Here is a 14,549-nt window from a genome sequence, read left to right on the forward strand (position 1 = left end):
TTTTTACTGTTCCACTTTTCTTTTGTAAAGAAATATGTATTGCCTTGTCCCTTTACATTCTTCATTCCATGGCATAATTATGTTCCTATTTTCGGAATACCCGCAATAATTTACATTAAATTTACTTGCTGAAGAATGTATGAAGCAGTACACCAAAATTCTGCTGGAAAATGTTATGTTTAGAAGAGTATTCTTGTTTAAAGAGCTATTTTAAATTAATAACTATCAATTACCAAGGACCAACTACTTAACTAATATATCTAAATAGAACTTGAAAAGATTAAACCTGAAAAATAATATGTAAATTAGAATAAATTTATGGTGGCAAACGAAAATTTAACATCAGAGCTTAAGTTCCTATCTTCAAGAAAGATTGCCCCAGAACTAAGGTCAATCTTGATATCATATCTTTTCTAGTATCTCACCATCCTCCAAAACACAGATAGACACACGGTTACTAACCCAGAAAATGTTTCTTGCCATCCTTCCTTCCATTCTCTGAATTCACTGAAGTAGGTCTTCAATCCACTATAAAAAGCCCTCCCACTTCCAACCAACTCCACGTTAAAACTATTATCAATCAACCCTACCAGTTCCTTCTCCAGTCAGGCTGAATGTTTCTTAAATACAAATCACACATGTCTGCCTCTGTACCTATGTTCACATAAATCTTCTAGTTTACTTAAGTTCTTCTCCACCTTTAAAATATAGTTTTAATTACAATTCTTTTATGGAATCTACAAAGATTTCTCAGCACAGTGATCTCTTTTAAACTTCTATAGCGTTTACTGACCAATCAGCTCTCAGCAAACTTTCATTAACCTGGGTAATTTGTTTTGCTTTAATACATATTTTCCCTTCAATTTTATTATAAATCCCTTGAGACCCAACCTCTTATCTTGTACTTCTTTATATTGATATAGATCTAGGATAGTGCTTTCACATACAGATATTTGAGGTTGATCACTTCTTATCGAGAATATGCTTACTGACACATTATACATACCTATATAGTTATGGCAATGCTCAAGTCTTGATTAATATGTAACCAATAGTATGAAACTAGATAAATTTCTTAAAATCTATTATGTTAACAATTTATATTAAAGTCTGAACTCACCTGTGTTTGAATATCATCACCAGTCACAATATTACCAACTGCTCTTAATGCAGGTGATACAACTTTATAATCATTGTGCCTAAAAATAATAAAAATATGAACTTACATACAATGTAAGAGTTACAATTTACAAAAAATTTGCAAAAATAGTACAAAATATTCCCATATACTCTTTACCCAGAGATCTCACTCAAGTTTCACTAATTATGCCAGTAATACCTCTGTAATAAGGAATCTAATCCAGGATTATGTATTACACCCAGTTGTCATGTCTCTAGTCTTTTTAAATTCAAAACAATTCCCAATTTTTCCTTTATTTCATGATCTTGACATTTATGCTAATCAGAAGCCAATTATTAGGTTTTGTCCAAAGCTTCCTCATGATTAAGACACAAATTATATGTTTAGCTGGGATATCATAAATGCTATCACCTTCATTACATTATATAGCATCTGATACCTGTTTTGCCCACAATAGTAGAACCAAACTCCAGTCACTTATGATGGTGTCTGTCAGATTTCTCCATTTTAATATTACTGTTTTTCCCTTTATACTTAATATTTTTGAGAGGATATACTTTTAGACTATATGAAATCTCATTCCTTACCCCACTTGCACCAGCACCACTATTTTCACCACCCCTTGATGTGTACTGTCTGAATTATTATTAATGTTGATGCCAATAAACATTTTATAATACCATCATTCCAACTATATGCTCTTTTTCAGTCTATTAATCTACCTACTTATTTTAGTGTGGACTCACAGATTTCTATTGTTATATTATTGTAATTTATTTTAATGCTCAAATCATCCGAATTTTGGAAGTTTACACAGGAGTTCCCTCAAGTGGGTCTGTGTCCTTTTGACATTTCTCCATTCTTTGAGCACTTACTACTTTCTGGGTTCATCTTAATTTTTCTCAGTCCCAGCCCTAGAATCAGCCATTTATCCAAGAACTTTGGTTCCTGGAAGAGTAGTGTTTAAAAACCAAGATTTGGCGTATTTGCCTTTTTAGTACAGATGTGTCACTACCTCCCACACCCTTTAAGAGGGCGCACACACACACACACACACACACACACACACACTTATTTCTACATCTATCTCTTTATGTTCAAAGCTGTGAGTTCACATTCTAATCTAATGCCACGGGATTATTCTGTATTTCCTCCTTTCCATATTTGTACCTCCATTCTTTTAGAATAAGAAACTGGCTTCTTTTATCATAACTCCCCTATAAATGACCAATTTTCTGATCCAACTAGGTTGTTATCTATCATGTGTTGCTCCATCCAGCCTGCTTGCTATTCTGCTCTGTGGGTGCCAACCTCAAGCTTGAGCCCTGATCCCCCATTGGACCTGCCTGCCTAGGCAGATGTTGTCTTTGTACTAGAGCTCTTTTCTTCACACCATCTGCCTTGTTTGAGCCTACCTAACGGTTTTTTGATAAAAGGAAAAGGTATAATAAAATTTTTTTAAGAAAATGATAATCTTTTTAAAACAAATTCTCTTACAGGTTTTTAACTTCTTTTATAAAAAATATGTTCTTTTTTAAAAAGGTAGCAATAGTAGCCTAGCAAGTGAAATACTAGAACAAATGAAATACAACAAAATGTTTTCACTACATGGGCTTTTACAAATTGATTACTGTAACAATTAACTAGATTACTGGTTCTGTGAGAGCAGATGCCATGTTCTATACTTCATTAACAATATGTTGTACAACACTCTAGCAAGTAACAGGCATTCTATACCTAATTGTTGAATTAAGTCCCTACCACTTATAAAAAGATTAAAACTGATGAAAGACATTCACAAAATGATTAGTTCCAACTAGAAAATGAGATACAAGTTTAAAAAAGATCAACTTTTCAGCATGATAGCTGTTCTGAAAAGTGGGGTTGATAGCTCATCAATCATTCCTAAAAATAGTACCTCTTGAGAGATTATTATAAGGCCATTACTCTAACTGCTAGATTTAATACACAATCATACAATTATTAATCATAAATCATAGTTACATCAAAAGTTCCACCAATCTTCGACAGACTCCAGAATCAATGACTGCTTGAATTTTATCATTGGGTCCATCAGAGAGATAAGAAAGGGCCCAGCACACATCTGCTAATACATCTGGGTCGCTGCTAAACAACAATCGTGACAAGACATTTAAGCAAGGTGAAACCTAGAAGAAAAGAGCCAATATTAACTATTTTATCTAAGATCGAGTTTCCTGAGGAAAATCTAGAACTTCATTTTATGTTTTTTAGAACCTCATTTTAAAACAAAAATTTAATGCTACAAAAATACCAGAGAAATTAAAACATTCTCTTGTTTTAAAATTATGATCATATATATGAACATGTAACTGATTATTTCCAATTAATCTTTTTTAAAAGACTTATTTATTTTAGAGAAAGAGAGTGCATAAGCTGGGGAAGAGACAGAGGGGGAAAGAGAGGGGAGGCAGACTCCTCACTGAATGGGGAGCACAATGCAGGGCTTGATCTCAGGACCCTGAGATCACCACCTGAGCGGAAACCAGGAATTGGACGCTTAACTGACTCAGCCACCCAGGTGCCCCTCCAATTAATCTTACATTAAATATGTGGTAATTTTACATTTTTAAGAGTACTGAAATACGTATTTGAGATCCCCTATATTTAAATCACACACATAATGCACCCATAAAAGGCATACCAAAACTAACAGAAGTAAAAATGTTTTAGTTAAGTGTTTAATACAATGCTCATGAAATATGATCCAACTGAAATAAACCTCAACCTACTTATTACATGTACACTGCTGGAAATAAATCTAATAGTCAGTTGAGGACTAAAGGTAGAGAAAATACAATAAGAAACCTGAAGTCACTAATAAGCTGTACTTTTTAATGTACTAAAAACTCTGAATCTTCAGTTACAAAAAAAGAAAAACCACACACATAGCAAGAGACTTTAATCTCTTTCATATTAATATTACAACTAATCAGTTGTGAAATAAACCTATCACTTCACCTGAGACTCAGTTTCCAAATCTATGAAACAAAGCCATAATTAGACAAATTCTATGATCCTTCCTTTCTCACGTCAGACAGACCTAGATTCACTAGATGTATGACCATGGGTAAATTACTTAGTATCTCTAAAACCCATTTCTTCATTTATAAAACAGGGATAAAATACCACTGTTAAGGGCACCTGGGTGGCTCAGTAGGTTAAGTGTCTGCCTATAGCTCAGTCATGATCCCAGAGTCCTGGGATCCAGCCCTGCAGTAGGCTCCCTGCTCAGCAGGGACTCTACTTCTCCATCGGCCCCTTCCTCTGCTTGTGCTTGCCCAATCTTGCTCTCTCCCCCTCCCTATCCTCCCCCTTACTCATGAGAGCAAATAAATAATCTTTAATAAAAAAAAAAGTACTGTTAAATTAGTAGCAATGTATGAGGCATCTTAGAACAGTAACTAGCATAGAGATGATTGCTCTTTTTATTGCCATGATCAGTACTGATTCTATACTCAAAGTTTTTTTTATCAGTAACCTAAAGTATCTCTTAGTCTATTCTCGGACAAGAGCTATATACTAAATCTAGATATGCCACAAATAAAGAATAGTTACAGCTTTTGAAAGGTTCTAGTACTTTAGAAAAAATTTCAAAGAAATTATAAAACCTCAGGTAGATAATTTGCTGGGTCCATTCAAAAGCTAACACCTATACAGAAAAATTCCATATAAAGAGCAAAAAACAAATTCTTGAGAATATAAAATGATTGTGAAAATAATTTTTTTAAGTGTCAATGATAAAATCTCTCATAGAAAAATCACAGAAAATCTACCCAATGAGTCTTAAGCCCTATTAATGTGAATTATACTGGAAGTTTGGAATACATAAGGAAACAAAAAGAGACAAAGACTCCTAACTCTAAGGAGTTTATATTTCAGTGGAAGAAAGATATTTTATTTAAATAAGTAATAAATTTTTAAAACCATGTATTATGTTAAAAGATGTTGAAAAAAATGTGGAGTAAAATGTGGAGGTGAGTCAATGGCTGGGGTATTGAGAGATTACATTATTATGAAGGGTAGTCAGAGTAGAGCTTATGGAAAAATTGCTTAAAAAAGCAAGCAATTAAAGAAGATGAGGGAATTATGTAATTAAGCAGATATTTAGCATTAAGTTGTAGGCCAATGGTTCTCAAAGTGTGGTCCATGGACCCCTGCAGGATTCTTGAAACCTTTGGGAGAAGTAATCTTTAATGTAAAAGCCATTTTCATAATTATACTAACACATAATTGGTCTTTTGTTGACATTTGCACTTAAAGCCACAAAAGCAATGGTGGGTAAAACTCAGCATATATTAAGGCAGCAGTACCAAAATATACCACAGACCTTTTATTCTTTACACCCACACACTTGCCAGGAGAGGGGGGAATGCCAGTTCATTTAAGAATTACCTTGTAGAAGCAGTAAAAGTTACAAATTTTATTAAATCTCAATTCTTGAATACATGTTTTTTGAATAGAATTGTGAGATAAAAATGGGAAATATGCATACATATGTATGTGTATATATACAAATAAAATATATTTTAAAAATATATTTACTGGCCTATTTGGGAACCAACTGCAAATATTATCATACTTCCCACCCCCCCGAATCCTTTAGCATGTATCTCCTAAGAAATTTCATTCTCCTGTATTTCGGTATATCGGTATTTCTTTTCATTCTCCTGTCACAACATAACTGTTATCAAAAAATCGAAACATCAAAAAATTTTTCATTGCTACAATATTATCTAAGGTCTAAAGCAAATTTAAATCTTTTAAACTAAAACTTAATTTCAATCCATGATCTAATCAGTAATTAAATGTTGCATATACCTGTTATAGCTCACAAGTGTCGTAAAAAAAAATCAAGTTTGAAGTATAAAGTAAAAATAATAGTTAGGTGTACAGTTCTATCGAGAGTTTTGGCAAATACATTCAGTTGTACAGCTACCACCCAATCAAGATATAGAATATTTCTATCATCCCTAAAACTACCCTCTCTGTCCCTTTCAGGTAATCACTGATCTGATTTTTTGTTTCTATAGTTTCGTCTTTTCCAAAATATTATATTAATGAAATCATACAAGATGCAGCATTTGTGTGTGGCTTCTTTCATTTAGCTTAATGCTTGTCAGATTCACTCATGCTGTTGCATGCACCAATAGTTTCTTCCTTTTTATTGTGGAGTTGTATTCCACCTTATGAATGAAATTATTTATCCATACACCAGCTGATATACGTTTGGGCTGTTTCCAATTTCTGATGATTATGAATAAAGCTCTTGTAAACATTTATATACAGGTCTTTTTGTAGACATACTATTTCTTATTTCCTGGTAAGTACCATATTGCTAAATAGCATAGTAAGAAACTGTCTTCTTACTAAAATGTATGCTATTTTACATTCTATCAGCAATGTGTGAGAATTTCAGTTGCTATCCATTATCTCGTCAGCCCTTGGTATTATTAGTTCTTTAGATTTTAACCATCCCAATAGGTCTGCCTTTACCGTCTTAATCATGAATAGCTCCTCATCCTATTTGTGTGCTTTCACATTGCTAATATTCTTAGAGTCTAGGACATTTATTTCACAAACCATTCCTCAATTCTGATTGGTCTTCCTGTTTCCTCGTTATTAGATTCAGGTTAAACATTTCTAGCAAGAGTGTTACATAGGTCATGATGTGTTATTTTTAGTCATGTCACATCTGAAGGCACATAATGTCAGTTTTCCCTTCTTAGTAATGTTAAATTTAATCATTTGGTTAAGGTGACAAGAGTCCACTAGAATTATCAAAAGTAAACAAAACTCCCTCCTATGCCCTTTGTAATTATTATTTTTTTAAAGATTTTATTTACTTATTCATGAGAGACACACAGAGAGAGGCAGAGACATAGTCAGAGACGGAAGCAGGCTCCTCATGGAACCCGATACAGGACTCAATCCCCAAACCTGGATCACACCCTGAGCCAAAGGCAGATGCTCAACTGCTGAGCCACCCAGGCGTACTCCCTACTTTGTAATTAATACTCTGCAGGGCAATACTTTCCAACCATATAAATATTCTGTTCCCCAGCAATATTTAACTTAAGTGTCTTAGAACTCACTGATGATCCCTGCCCAAATCAATTATTAGCATGGTGGCTGACTTTTCTAATACAAAGTCCTTCTACATGTATTAATTGGTATTCTTCTGTAAAAAAGAGCTTTCCTTTCCCTATTTTTAGTATTAGGATAGACTCACAGATTCTTTTTATTCAATGTTAAAACTATTTCCTTTCCTTATCATCTTGATCCTCAAGCAAGGATCAAATTTGGCTAGAAGAACCCCTACCTGAATATTCTTCAGGAGAGGCAACAGAATTTACTGATGGAATGAATGCAGAGCATGAGATAAAAGAGAAAGCAGGTAAAAATGTTAAAGTACCTCATTTAAATAATAGAAGATGAAAATTTTATTAATGGGTCTGAAAAACTTAGCACAGAATGTTCTGGGCAAAAAAACAGGAATTGTATTTTAAATATGTTAAATTTGAGATGTCTATTAGATAGCCAAATAAAAATGCTAAGTTTGGAGTTAGAAAAAAGATCTGAGTCAAACACTGAAATTTGGAAGTTGCTGGCATGTGGATGACATTTAAAGTCACATAATGGGTAATATCAATAAAGAACCGGATGCAGATAAATATAAGGAAAAGCCAAAACCATTCACTTTGTACTCTCAACTTTAGGAGGTAAAAGAGGAGGAACTACTATATGAAACTGTAAAGGAGCAATCATTGAGGTAGAAGGAAAACTTAAGAAAGTAGTGGCTTGAAAACTAAGTGAAAAAAAAGATTACAGTGGTTGATAGCGTCTGCCTTCGGTTCAGGTCATGAACCTGGGCTTCTGAGATCAAGTCCCACATCAGGCTCCCCACAGGGATTCTGCTTCTCCCTCTGCCTAAGTCTCTGCTTCTGTGTCTCTCTTGAGTAACTAAACAAAATCTTAAAAAAAAAAAAAAAAATTACACAGGAGGAAGAAGTGACCAAGTGTATCATGTGAAGGCAATAGATCAGGTAACATGAAGACTGAGGAAAATCACCACTGTGATGTATGTAGCAAGTCATTTAAGAAAAGGTCTAAACATTAACCCTTGAATGTCACAATGTAAAGACACTCATGACCTTAGTGAAAGTAGATTCAGTGCAGTGACTGAGGGAAAATTCTGATTGGAGGATGCAATGAAAATGAAAGGAGAGAGAACAGACAATGAGAACAGACAAATGAGGAATTCTGCTATAAAAGGAAGCAAAGAAATGGGGTGGCAGTAAACAGGGAAACTAATAGGGCTTTCAGGGACTAAAAAAAGATTTAACATGAGAGAAATAACAGTATCTTTAAATTATTAGAAGGAAAGAAGTGATGTACCTGGAGCGATGAAGACAGAAATCTACATAGTGTACAAACAGATGAATTAACTTTATAAAGAACCATGGTTAAAGTAACCAACGATGATAGGAATGCATAGCGATACAGATGGTGACAGTAATAACCTATGGAAGTTCGCTTCAGAGTGCTTCAATTTTCTCAGTGAAGAAGCCGAGTCATTAATTGAGAGTGAGGATGGAAATGAAGTATAAGTATAGGTAGGACAGAAAAGAAAATAAGCAACAGTCTCTACCAGCTATTAAATAATATCTATTCACCATTATAAATGTGAATTGGCCTGTAATTCAGGTAACCACATGGCTTCTCAAGATTATAGAATTTCTCAAAGTCTTAATATTCCATGAGATGTTTCATACAGGCAATCATTTTAAAAAGAAAGCTCAAGGGATCCCTGAGTGGCGCAGCAGTTTAGCGCCTGCCTTTGGCCCAGGGCGCGATCCTGGGGACCTGGGATCGAGTCCCACGTCGGGCTCCCGGTGCATGGAGCCTGCTTCTCCCTCTGCCTGTGTCTCGGCCTCTCTCTCTCTCTCTCTCTGTGACTATCATAAATAAATTTTAAAAATTAAAAAATAAAAACAGAAAGCTCAAATATGTGGTTTAGACTATCAGTTTTATAAATTATAAATTCATAAAATTTGAAAGTATCTTTCAAATAAGCAAATTCTTCAGGAAAAGCATCTCTATGAGAAAACTCTTTTTTTTTTTTTTTTAAAGATTTTATTCATTTATTCATGAGAGACACAGAGAGAGAGGGGAAGAGACACAGGCAGAGGGAGAAGCAGGTTCCAAGCAGGAAGCCCGATGTGGGACTTGATCCCCAGACTCTGGGACTCGGCCCTGAGCCGAAGGCAGACACTCAACCACAAAGCCACCCATGTGTCCCTGAGAAAAACTTTTTAAAAATGAGTTCTTTATATTAGATACCTGTTATTACAAAAAAATTTTTAGATCTTTATTGCTTGTCTATGGCTAAAGAACTCTTAAAAACCATGTAATATAATTAGAACACAAAAAGATCGCAAAATGTAAACAGTACTTAAAAAAAGAATCCAATACTGTTACTAAGGAAAAATGGAAAAAATGAAACATAGGATTTTAAACTAGCTATATGTTTACAACTATTACTGCATAATTATCATCTCAACATATACACATACAGATGCATACTATTTCAAAAGCTAAGGGGAAAAAAACTACAAACTCTTAAGAGGAAAGTATTTTACAGAAAAACATAAAATGAAAAACAATGCAAAAAACTCAATCAAAATACAGTTATCCCATACCATTTTTTAAAAGGTAAATTTTAAAAATTACTGATTGTTAAAACCATGAATATATAATTAGCAAGCCAATTCTACATATGCACATCTAAACCTACAAATAGCTGAAGGATTCATCACCATCAGTTGAATTGATCCTTATTATCTCCTCAAAATACAAACTTTTTTTCAATTCTATAATAATCATTGCCAAATGATGTTTTTATATATAATGCATTTGTTTTTTAAAAAGGTCATTTACTAGGTACTTGTGTACCATATATTCTTTTCCTTGTATCATACTCAGTTCAAATACTCATCCCTTATGGTATTTCTACTCAAAGAAATACTTCTACAATTAAAGTGAAAATTATAAAAAATCCTTTTAACTAATTAAGGCCATTGCTACATTATTTCATAAGTTGTTTCCTCCAGGAACTGTGGTATAGCTTACACAAAACTTTTCTAAGATACATATTAAACCAAATTCTAATTAGAATAATAATTTAGGGGGCACCTGGGTGGCTCAGAGATAATGCGTCTGCCTTTGGCTCAGGGTGTGATCCCAAAGTCCTGAGATGGAGTCCCACATTGGGCTCCCCGCAGGGAGCCTGCTTCCCTGTGTCTCTGCCTCTCTCTGTGTGTCTCTCATGAATAAGTAAATAGAATCTCTTTAAAAAAATTTTTTAAAGTAAAACCAAATAATTTTGGGGATGTCTGGGTGGCTCAGCAGGTTAGGCATCTATCTCTCAATTTTGGCTCAGGTCATAATCTCACGTATCATGAAATCAAGCCCTGCATTGGGCTCTGTGCTCAGTGGGAGTCAGCTTGAGTGTGTGCCCTTTCTCTTTCAAATATATAAATAAAAATTTTTAAAAAAAAGTAATAATTTTGTTCCTCATTTTATTTGTAGCATACTTTACAATGCTTTAAACCAGCTTCTTAGTCATATTACGTACTTGTCAATATATGTGGAATATGATTTGGAAAAATTTTATGGATGTTATGGATAGTAATGGAAAAATTTTATGAACTATGATTGAACCTCTAACATGCTATGGAGTGTGCTAAAAGATCAATAAATGATGGTACCAATGAGATTTTAAAATTATGTTGGTGGTTCAGATGAAATGTGGCTAAATCTTAAATTTCAAATTGGAATGATAAAAGTATAAATGAGAAGACATAACAACTCATGCATATTTTTGAATTAGGAATTTATTATTTTTTGCCCCCAGAAACTTTAAATCCTCACCAGATTTTAAGTTCTTAGTGCTATAGTCAATATTCCCCTTTCACTCATGGATACTGAATTCAAAAGAAGTGTAATAATAGCCCAGAAATTTATCTACGTTCTGTCTTTTTAACAATATCTTATTGGTAAGAAAATAGAACTAAAAATGGAGATTTGCTAATAATCTATTCTTGTAGCAGAATATGAACAGATGGGGAAAAAGATATCCTAAACAGATAAAAAGTACATTGGGAAAACACAAGCCACTGTGGACTTTTACTTTTCCAATTTTACAACTAATAGTGGACCTGGATGAATTACCTTAACCTTTTGGGGGATTTCAATTTCCTATACATGAGAACAAAACTAGAAGATTTCTAAGGTCAACACTAACATACATAAACATCAAGTGACAATGGTGGCTGAGAGGCAATCATATATATTATAAACAAACTTAAAAGTTTATGTAGATAGATTCCTTAATTTGTATATTTTACTCATACCTTACTAAAGTTTGGAGGAGGGTTTTTGCCTCTACATAAATTTGAGAGGGCCCATACAGCATTTCTGGTTGTTGTTAGTCTGTTTGAATTTGTTAATAACCTGCCAAAAAAAAAAAAAAAAGAAAGAAAGAAAGAAAAAAGAAAATTGTCACTTTACATTCATTTTTCCTCTTTAGCTATTTTATATCAGAAACTATGAAAATTCTCAGTATACTTTATAATGTAGTCAGTCTAATGTGGTAAAATTGGAAAAAGAAATTTTAAAAATCATTATATTTCTGGAAATAAAATAAATATACCACTTTACTTTTAAAATTCTGAATCTATGATCTGAATAGATCCTTACAAGACATAAAACATGTTCAAAATAAAGGATGTTATGGAAAATGGACTTACTTCTATATACTTTATTTTTTTTAAAACTTTGATAGATTATTTTGAGTCACAATATAAAGTAATAAATAATACAATTTTGAAGATTAAATCTTTTTACTGGGATTTTAGAGGACCAGAAAAGGGAATGCATAAAGTCTTACCAAGAGTAGCCTAACCATTATAAGTTAAGGCCAAATCATCTTAGAAAAAAAAAAAAAAAAAAAAAAGCAAAATATTTGGTCTGGTGCTTAAGTAAAATTATTTCTATATACTTTAAAAAAAGTATTACCTTTTTTAGAACTATGAAAATAATACATTATACAATTTCAAGAAGCAAGGAATACAGGGTCAAACTGAATGAAGATCAGCTATTGAGAAGGCATGTTTGTTTTAAAAAGATTATCTATTAGTATTCTCGAAGACAGCCAAAAGTTTATAGTAACCAAGAAAACTTTTAGCTAGGAAAGGGCTGCAATGTGGTAGGAGAGATTTCAGGCAGTCTGACATACCCTTGCCCAACTCCTCCCCAGTCTGGCAGCAGTCTGAAGAAGAAAGCTAGAGTTCCCACTGTGAGTTCCTGATTCGAAAAGGGAGCTAAGGAGACCTGTTTCCAAGGAATAGTGTTTGTCTGTTTTGATTTGTGTGGGTGCTGTCTGAAGGACTGATACAAGGGGCATGCCTTTGCTTTGTCTAACTGGGAACTCTTTCATGAAGTTCAATAGGTAAATTTTCATCAAAAACCATGGAAGACAGAAGGCAGTGAGATTATATATTTAAACTGCTAAAAGAGGGACAGCTGAGTGGCTCAGTGTTTGAGCATCTGCCTTTGGCTCAGGGTGTAATCCCAGAGTCCTGGGATCGAGTCCTACATCAGGCTTCCTGCATGGAGCCTGCTTCTCCCTCTGCCTATGTCTCTGCCTCTCTCTCTGTGTCTCTCATGAATAAAATCTTTTAAAATTTTTAAAAAATAAAAAATAAACTGCTAAAAGAAAAAAATGTCACCTAAGAATTCTGTATCCTGCAAAACTAGCCTTCAAAATAATCAAAGAGAAAGTAAGAATCCCAGAACAACAAAGCTAAGAAAAATCATCACCAGTAGATCTGCTTTACAAGAGTAACTGAAAGGAGTCCTTTAGGCTGAAGTGAAAGGACAATGAACCATAACTCAAAACCAGAAGAAAAAATAAAGAATAAAAATAATCATATAGATAGGTATAAAAGGTGGTAAGTTTGAATTGTAATTTTTCTATATGATTTAAAAGACAAACACATAAAGCAATAATTGTAGATTTATAATTACTTTAATTGCCATACAAGAGATAATTTAATTTTTCCTGATGACTTAAAGGGGGTGGGGCAGAGATGTACAGAAGCTGTTTTTTCATAGTATCACAACTAAATTGGTATTAATTCCAATGAATACTGTAAGTTTAAGATATTAACTGTGCTCCCTGGATTAATCATTAATAGAATAGCTAAAAAATATACAGAAAAGGAAATGAGAATGGAATACAATCTCTTACCCCAAAAAATCAAACACAAAAGGTAGCAATAAGGAACTGAGAAACAAAAAGGATCTAAAATATACAGAAAACAATAAAATGGCAGAAGTCCTTTCTTGTCAGTAATTATACTGAACATAAACAGATCAAATTATTGAATTAAGGCAGTGACTGGCAGAATAACATTTTGTAAAAACTCAAAAACAAACAACAACCTATGAGTCATCTATAATACACTCTACAGATAATCACTTTATTTTTTTTTTTTAAGATTTATTTTAGAGAGAGGGAGAGAGCGTGTGCATGAGCAGGGGAGGAGGAGAGGGAGAGGTAGAGAATCTCAAGCAGACTCCCTGAGCAGAGACCCCAATGTGGGGCTCAATCCCACAACCCATGAGATCATGACCTGAGTCGAAATTAGGAGTCAGACGCTTAGCTGTCTGAGCCACCCAGGCACCCCAAAAGCTAAAACAATCTTGACCAAAAAATGAAAATTGAAGGACTCACATGTTCTGATTTCAAAATTTACCACAAAGGTACTGTAATCAAAACAATATACACCATTCAATGAATAAAGAATATTCTCTTCAACAAATTATGCTGTGATAAATGAATGTCCCCTTACACCCCACATCATATAAAAAACTTGAAACGGATCAAAGATGAAAACACAGGGGTGCCTGGGTGGTTCAATTGGTTAAGCATCTGCCTTCAGCTCAGGTCATGATCCCAGGGTCCTGGGATCGAACTCCATGTTGAGCTCTCTGCTCAGCAGAGAGCCTGCTTTTCCCTCTCCCTCTCCCTGATGCTCCCCCCACTTGTGCTCTGTCAAATAAATAAAATCTTTAAAAAGATGAAAATATAAAAGCTAAGACTATAAGACTCTTAGAAGAAAACATAAGAGCAAATATTCATGACCTCTGATTGGGCAATGGTTTCTTATATACAACACCAAAAACATAAACGACAAAACAAAAAAATATGTAAACTGGATTTCATCAAAATTAAAAACTTTTGTGACTCAATGGACACTATCAAGAGTGAAGATAACCCAGAGAATGAAGATAACCTTGCTGC

General features: G+C 33.8%; 1 protein-coding gene across 1 annotated transcript in view; it reads right to left on the minus strand.

The window, feature by feature from the left end:
* The window catches only part of KPNA5 (karyopherin subunit alpha 5), a 42,771-nt gene that overhangs the window by 10,885 nt on the left and 17,337 nt on the right, over positions 1-14,549 (minus strand). Inside the window, exons 8-10 of the mRNA XM_026002430.2 lie at positions 11,596-11,695; positions 3,146-3,309; positions 1,121-1,199 (exon numbers count right to left, since the gene is read on the minus strand). Of these exons, the coding sequence (XP_025858215.1) occupies positions 1,121-1,199; positions 3,146-3,309; positions 11,596-11,695 (343 nt within the window). The remainder of the gene's footprint in view (positions 1-1,120; positions 1,200-3,145; positions 3,310-11,595; positions 11,696-14,549) is intronic.

This window comes from Vulpes vulpes, chromosome 1 (assembly GCF_048418805.1).
Source record: "Vulpes vulpes isolate BD-2025 chromosome 1, VulVul3, whole genome shotgun sequence".
NCBI lineage: Eukaryota > Metazoa > Chordata > Mammalia > Carnivora > Canidae > Vulpes > Vulpes vulpes.